Genomic DNA, 7,828 nt, shown 5'->3' with positions numbered 1-7,828 from the left:
GGTGTTTAAAAATAAACTATTGTGGAATGAGGCTGATGTGGAGCAGTGTACTGATCACATCCTTGAAAAAGTTTTTTATAAGCAAGTTCAGTGGAATTGGGATGTTAAAAAAAAAAGAAAAGCAACTACAGTTCATGAGAATTATAAAGAATCACTAACTTTGTTTTTATCTAACCAACATGATTTAAACAGACAGTTCCAGAAAGAAAAGTTAAAGTATATTTGGAAAACCAAGATATCTCTGCATGACTAAGCAGCAAACACACTTTTAATTGGTGCTTTTCTCCCTTAACTAAAACATACTTTTTTTTTTTTACCCCTCTTCTTTCCAGAAGGCAGATTTCATATATTCACCTGCTGGGGGGTGAACATGTGTCCTCACCTTCAATTTGAGTTTAACACACAAGTAACATGTGAATATATTAGAGTGTGATACTCAACCTCTCGGGACATGTCAGGACTTGTTGGGTTCGGACAACATTTGTTAAATTGGGTTGGGGTCGTGGTCAGTCAGTTTTCTCTTGTGCTCGGTCGGGTTTGGACAAAATACTGAACCCTGTTCCACGCTCTAGTACTTATGAGGAATTTGGTAAAGCCTGAACAATGTATGGGTTGGCTGATAAATATAATAAATATATAATAAATCGACTGATTTGAGCCTCATCTGCATACATGTGTTTGTTTTACCCATATGTGGCAATATGATTGTATTTGTGCATTTTTTAAATTTAATTAATTCATGATTATTTTTGATAAAGATTTGGATAAAACTATAAAATATCAACCTGGGATTGATTGACAGGTTTTTTAAAACATACATCAGTCAATATATCGGCATCAGATTTGTTTTGTGCCTAAATATTGGTATTAGCATCGGGCCTCCGCGAAACCTTATTGGTCAAGTTAGTATTTTCGTGACATCACAACCAGTTTGGAGACAAACCCTGCTCCACCACCCAGTTTACACCAGTGCATAGTGGAAACCTAAAGCCTCAAGTGAGACTGGACTCTGCATCAAGTGTCCAGCAGTTATAAACAAAGGCCTGTTTCCATCCTGGATCTTTAAATTAGAGAAAAGGACAAGATGTAATTAAACTTTTTTTAGTTGGAGAAAAACTCCATCAGATTCAGAAAACTAGATATTTTCTGATGTCTTAGAACATGCAGAGTGTGGAGTGAGGGGTCGGATCTTTAAACTCTAATTCTGAGCTAAGTTAATTAGTCATTTCTGTGCAGACATGTCCAACACAATAGTGAATGGCAACATTGGTTTGTCTCGCGTCCCTCCCCCCCCTCCTCCGTGTGAGTGGTTTAAAGTTTCTCTCCCCGCGCTCTGATTGGCCGCTGAAGTTTTTCCTAGGGGGAATAAACTCCGGAGCTGGTGCGCTGTTTGACGCACAGCAGCCCGGAGGAGCAGAGAGGGAAGCTGAGGCGGTTCACTGGTGTTCTCTGATCTCACGCAGCAGGGTGAGGGGATACAGGAGCATGGAGCTGGCCACACATAGAGAAAGAGTCGTTTTATAAAGTTTTTTTCTAGGATTTGACAGGATTGGAGGATTGGAATAATCTCCCTCTGACTCTTTTTTTAAAAAACGTTGCATCCAGCGCCGTTGAAAATGTGCCGTTTGGGGATTTGGATTAACGCAATTTGGATTTTACTTTTTGCCATTTTTCATGGTGCTCTTTCGAACTACTCTGAGGACCAATGCAGCTGGAGAGGAAGGCAAGTATTTCTAATTCCATCTGTGCTGTTTTTTGTTTTTTTTTTGCATTTGGCTAAATGGGGAGACGCTGCAGAAATGAGTCTGGGGGATGCTTCAGGCGTGTGTTTGTTTGCTTGTGTATTTCTAAAAGACAATGCACGTCTTGCATGCAACACGTTGGGACTTGCCATTAGCGCGCAATTAAAATGTTTGCGCAGCTCCGCGGTGCAGCGGCTGCGCCTGCGGGCAGTCTGCAGGAGGGAGGCAGGGTCCAGACAGGCAGGAGACTGAGGGATTAACAGTGATACTTGCAGGAAACACACAACGTGCATGCGGCTGTGAGGTGCAGCGTCTTCATGGTGCATTGGGGGAAAAACGTGCAGAAAACATAAAAAAAATGACTTAGTTAAGATTAAGTTAAAGGCCAGTGCTTCGACACACCTGCCAATAGGTGGCGCCTTCTCTGAAAAGGCCCTAATCTGCTGAAGTTCTGCTGAAGCTGGATTTTTACTTCTCTATGTCTCTATGATAACTTTAATCTTAGTTATACCTGTTCTGCCAATCCTGCAATGATGTTTGTGTGTACAAAGTGTGTGTGTGTGTGTGTGCTACAGCAACGTTTCCACTGATGATGATGTTAGTCCGACCTTTACTCATCTCCATCTTCCTTCCTCCCCACAGTGGTTTGTCCCAGCAGCAGGGCAGCGTGGAGCAGATCTCCCTCCACTGCTCCGAGGGCACCCTGGACTGGCTGTATCCCAAAGGTGCCCTGCGCCTCAGCCTCTCGCCCCGCCTGCCCTCCGTGGCGGTGGGGCCCGGCGGCAGCAGCTCGGGCCTCATCACGGCCTGCGTCAAGCCCTCGGAGCAGTTCCACGGGGCCCAGCTCTACCTGGAGAGGGACGGGGTGCTGGAGCTGCTGGTGGGGGACCGCCTGGAGTCCTCACCCCCGCCCAGGGTGAGGTGCTTCAGCCGGTTGCCAGGGGAGAGGGTGGCACTCTACCTGCAGGCGACGCCCCACCAGGACATCAGCAGGAGGACCGCCTCGTTCCGCTATGAGCTGAGGGGGGACTGGACCGCTCGGCTGTCGCTGGACACCAACACCATCAGCAGTGAAGGTGAGGCAGTGGTGCATGAGTCAGCCATGTTGGTTTGAGTTAGGCCTCTTAGGGTCAAATCTAAGGAGGCATGGTGACATTTTTTCTAATATTCAATGAAATAAAATAAGGAAGTACAGGAGAAGTTTTGGCCACTTTTATGTAGGTTACTCTCTCGTTATTTCATAAACTTACATTAAATTCAAAACTTTTAAAATCGACCGCACTGTGGTCACAACCTTTTCTTCCTTCCTGAAAATGTGTGTCCATTAAAGGTTTGGCACCACAAGCGATTATATTATACACCGTATAATCCTCCCTGTAGATAATTCATAACTCGTAGCAGGCCTCTGTGGGCTGCTCGGACTTTCCACGGCCCACGTAGAGAGGAAGTGGCCAAACTTTCCCCCAGAGGCGTGCTGGTTAGGAGCAGGAGAAGGGGAGCTGTGGAGTGCGGAGAACGAGAGGAGGGGGGGGACAAAAGCTCAGTATGTGGGGCTTTCTCCAGAGTCCAGAGCCCTTTGAATGGGTGCCGCATGAGTATTCTGGGATTACTGCCGTCTCCTAGGCGACAGGGAGGCCTCTGCCCAGCTGAGATGCTCCCCTCTTTTGTTGAGCTGCCTCTCTGTGGGGAGACTTGTCTGTGGCAGCGCACTCCCCCCCCCCACATCTCTCTGTCACACACACACACACACACACACACACACACACACACACACACACACACACACACACACACAGTGATTAGGTTTGGAAGGGGGTTTGCTGTGGACTCGAGAGGAAGGAATCTCATTTATCAAGAGGTTTTCACTAAAGAGGAGAATGTGTGGGGTGGGCGAGGGGCCTCCAAAGAACCACAAGGAGAACTTTAAAAAATGCCAGGACTTTTTTTTCTCTCACCACAATTCAGTCACAACAGACAGTGAGAACTTTACTGGGTTGTTGGTTTTTTTAAAATCCTTTTGTGGCCATCTGTAAAACCTGCTGTGAATTTCAGGAAGTTGCACTCCATTTAAAAAAAAAAAAAGAAAATTTATCAGGCACTTAGGTGAAAGGGGGGCAAGGAATTTTCTGGGAAGTGGGATTGTGCTCCTTCTTAAAATCTTTGATGTCCTCTCCCGCTCCCTCTCCTCGGCCCCCGTGTGAAGGCTTTGATGAGGTGTGACTGTAGACACCCTGAAAGGCTTAAAGGGGGGGAAGTTTCATTTGGCCTTTAAATCGTCTGCAGTGGACGAGCCTCCCACCTTCAAACTCCGCCGGTTCCTCCTCTGCCAACTGTAAAAGTAGCAGCTGTCTGTTAGGACTCTGTGGTTGGTCCCTCCTTTGTTGCACAGAGTTCGAGGTCGGGATTCACATCTCACATTCCTGTGCATGGGATCTGGAAATGCGGCCTTTGCTTTCCACAGCCTCAGTAGAAGTATTAGCATATAGGTGTTGTCCAGAGTGTTGTGAAGTCACTAACTGATTGTCTGTTTTCTCCCCAGAAGCCTGCAGACCCTGCAACAACACGGAGATTCTGATGGCCGTTTGCACCAGTGACTTTGGTGAGTTACATTTCTAACCTCGGCAAAAAAACATAGCAAACCAAACGCCGAATACAAACAGGATTAACATATTAAACCGGACCACCAAACGTCAAGAAGTCCCCGCGCTAAAGCCGCAGAACGAAATGATTTGGAGTCAGAATCTACAAGTGAAATCCCTGCGTCCCCTGAGAACGAGCAGTGGACTAATCTGCAGGCGTCTGATTGAGCTGTAATGGAAGTGAGGAGAAGTTCAGCTGGCAACAAAAGTTAGAGGGATTAGTGAGCAGGCCTGGGCCTTGGGACAGTTTTATCGTCTGTATCACACAGAAAACCACGTCTCGAACTGAAATAGGTCGATGCAACATTTTCTAGACGGCAAAAACATTTGTAATAACATTAGTCAAAGGTGCATGTTGGTAGATGACCACAGGAATTTACTAGAAAGTAACCTGATTGGTTTTTTTTTATCCACAGTGGTGCGTGGTAACATCTGGTCAGTGATGGAAGACGACAACTTACGGGCGGCGGTGATCAAGGTCAGCGCCACTCGCGTGTTTCGCCAGAAGTACGCCCTGTTCACCGGCAACAGTCGCCTGACCAGCAAGGGCGAGATCAGGACTCTGATGCAGTGTGGCGTCAAACCGGGACGCGGCAGCTTCCTCTTCACCGGTCGCGTCCACTTCGGCGAGGCCTGGCTGGGCTGCGCTCCCCGTTACAAGGACTTCCAGCGGGCGTACACAATAGCCAAAGCAGCCCAGCAAATACCCTGTGAACTGGCTGTAGACTGAGTTCAACCTCGTGTGGTAGCTTGTCTATGGCACAGAACCATGCTGGACTCGAAGCCAGGCCAAAGTCAGCCCTGTTCCATGTTTCGGAAGAAGCCACGACGCGCAACCGTTGCCGACGTTGCCACGTTGCCACCGACGGATATTCCCAAAGGGCTGAGGAGCGAAATGGACTTTTCAAACACCATTTCAGTGCAATACACAGTCACCAGGTCCAGAAGACCCAGTGGAGCTGTGGCATGGTGGGAAATGGAGATTATAAGCATTTGGCATTGGAAAGTTGTGTGAACAGTGATGCTGCTTCAGAGAAAGTCTTTGAAAAAGCTTTTCATTCGAGATAAATTAAGTTAAGCCATTAATTCAGGCCTCCTCAGACTCACACTCAGAAACTCAGGAACATTTATGAGAAGTTTGACAGAAAGTTTCCTGCCTGGTAGTTAATATCCTGGTGAGGATGAACCGCAGGCTGTGGTCTACAGTTTCAAAATGGCTTTTTACCGCAGTGTTTTTTCTGTTCAGAAAACGTCCAATCACAGGACAGTGATGTGGGTTTTTTATTACTTCCCCTCCAATGGGGTCATTCTCAGTGTTACTATTATTAAGGAGATTATAAATTAAAAAAAAGTAAATGTTAAGAGAATATTTGCACTGATTAAAGAAAGGGAATGATCTGGAAAGTGTGATGCTGCAAGCACTGAAAACCAAATAAGAGAAGCAACTATATGTAGCATAGCGGAGCGATTTGAGAATTTAATATATGTACAGACGGATGTGAGCACGTACATGAGTGACACACGGCTGAGGCGACCTGAGCAGGTTCCACAGCTCCATGTGCACTTTTCATTTTTTCTGGCCAACTCAGAGATTTTGTTTCTGAAAGGAGGATGCAGTCTTCGCTGCTCTCTCCTGTCATATTTTATCTGTTATTTTTGGTTTGAAGTAAATCAAGCTTTTATTTAACCATCCAACAACAGCCTTTTGGAAGACAAATCTGATGTCATGTGCAAGAAAGACTAAAATAATCTCAGTGGAAAGATTTATTTCTATCCAAGGCTCCATTTGCATTTATATAACTTCTGTTAAACGATTTCATTTCTGATGTGCACTATGTCAACAAGAGGAAGGGGTTCATACCAAATGACCATGATGTGCTGAAGCGTTATGTCTTAAGAGCGTACACTGCCATTTTACTGTTTGTCATGTGAATTTATGTGAATATAAATGTGACTGTAAATATGTTTATAAGAAATTCTAGAAACAAGGGCACGAAAAATGCCTTTGGAAAAAAAACGTTGTTTCCGAATTGTGGATTATTTTTATGTTTGTCTGTGTTATTAAAAATATTAAGTGAGAAAACACGCCTGACGTTTCCGGATGTTTTTTAACTTCTTCTTAAAGCTTCACATTTATTCACTTTGAACTTTTAATTCAACAGGCTCATTTCATGCTCCTTTGTCCTCTCACCTAACGCATCACACACTTTAATCTACATTAGAGTATGTGGCTCCAAAGGTTTCGACCATGGTAAACTTTTCTCAGACATAAGTCTCTTCAAGTGCCCATGAATCAGACGCCTGAAAGCCGGGAACAAATGGAGATGCCGGAGAAAGCGAGGGGGCCTTAACGGCGGAGAGATTTAAGGAGTGTTTAGGACCCTGAGGGCATTTGGACGGGGAAGGAGGTAGAAAACAGCGTCTGGAATTCTGTTGTCCTCAGCTCCCATTTGCAGGATTCAGGAAGCAATAAATTGCGATTAAGGGAGCGGCGTGGCGGACTAGGCTGGGCTGAGGTGCCACACAGTCGCTCACTTTGTCCTGACCACGTGTGCGCGAGGACACAATCAAACCAGATCTGTTTTCCACTCGACTCAGGCCGCACGCCTGCAGCCTGGAGCAAACTTTTGTTTCCTACCTCGACTTGTTTTTCCTGAATTTATCAGGAGATATATGCGATTATTATCAAAGTAATAAGACGGCAAGACTTTAGGTCCGACACCAGTGTTGATGGACTTTAAAGAAAATGTGATTTCCACAGCATACTTCATGACCTGCCACCTGCATGCTCCACCAAGGCACCCCCCCTCACCTGAATGTTCCAGACATTTTCCTGTCATTGTGAACGCTGGACAATCTCCTGCTGCGTCTTTAATATGTGAAAGTCAAACTTCGGAAAATGTACAGACCCAATAATGTGGACATTCTCTGGAGTTCATGTATGAAATCGGCTCACGATAAACTCACCACCTGTTTCTCCATCTTAAAAGTTCTGCACAAACATGTACTGCAAAGCACCTCGGTGCGATCTCAGATTTACTACACGCAGTAAATCCATTTGAAAAAGAGCAGCTGGGGGAATTAACAAGGAGTTTGGGGTTATATGGAAAAGAATCACAAAAGCTCGACATGCTTCCCATGTCTGGCCATGCAGCTTTCTCCCATAGAAACCCCGACACTGGTTCTGCCACTGCATCACTAGTTCATGTGAGCGAACCTCCAACCTCCCCGACTATTTACTGCCTCAGTGCTCCTTTGAAACATCCCCGGAGCTGGGGGCCCCCGAGCTGCTCGACCCTGCACACACACTCATCGGGCCCCCTCCTCCCTTCCAGTCCATCTGAGGTTACTGCTGCAGGCCTGATAAGCCAAAACAAAGAGCACTCAAATTATACTCCCTCGGCCAATACATCATGTGACATTTAGAAAAAGTTCAACTTCCTGAAT

The 7,828-nt window shown here is 45.8% G+C and overlaps 1 protein-coding gene across 1 annotated transcript; it reads left to right on the top strand.

Moving 5' to 3' along the window:
• Window positions 1-1,379: 1,379 nt before the first annotated feature.
• Window positions 1,380-6,468, top strand: metrn (meteorin, glial cell differentiation regulator). Its single transcript, XM_035146351.2, has 4 exons — window positions 1,380-1,723; window positions 2,385-2,818; window positions 4,282-4,341; window positions 4,798-6,468. Exons 1-4 carry the CDS (start codon window positions 1,617-1,619, stop codon window positions 5,109-5,111), a joined length of 915 nt encoding a protein of 304 aa, XP_035002242.1. The 5' UTR covers window positions 1,380-1,616; the 3' UTR covers window positions 5,112-6,468.
• Window positions 6,469-7,828: the final 1,360 nt, after the last annotated feature.

The sequence above is a fragment of the Hippoglossus stenolepis genome, chromosome 21 (genome assembly GCF_022539355.2).
Source record: "Hippoglossus stenolepis isolate QCI-W04-F060 chromosome 21, HSTE1.2, whole genome shotgun sequence".
NCBI classification, from domain to species: domain Eukaryota; kingdom Metazoa; phylum Chordata; class Actinopteri; order Pleuronectiformes; family Pleuronectidae; genus Hippoglossus; species Hippoglossus stenolepis.
This window is presented reverse-complemented; position numbering and strand designations above follow the sequence as displayed.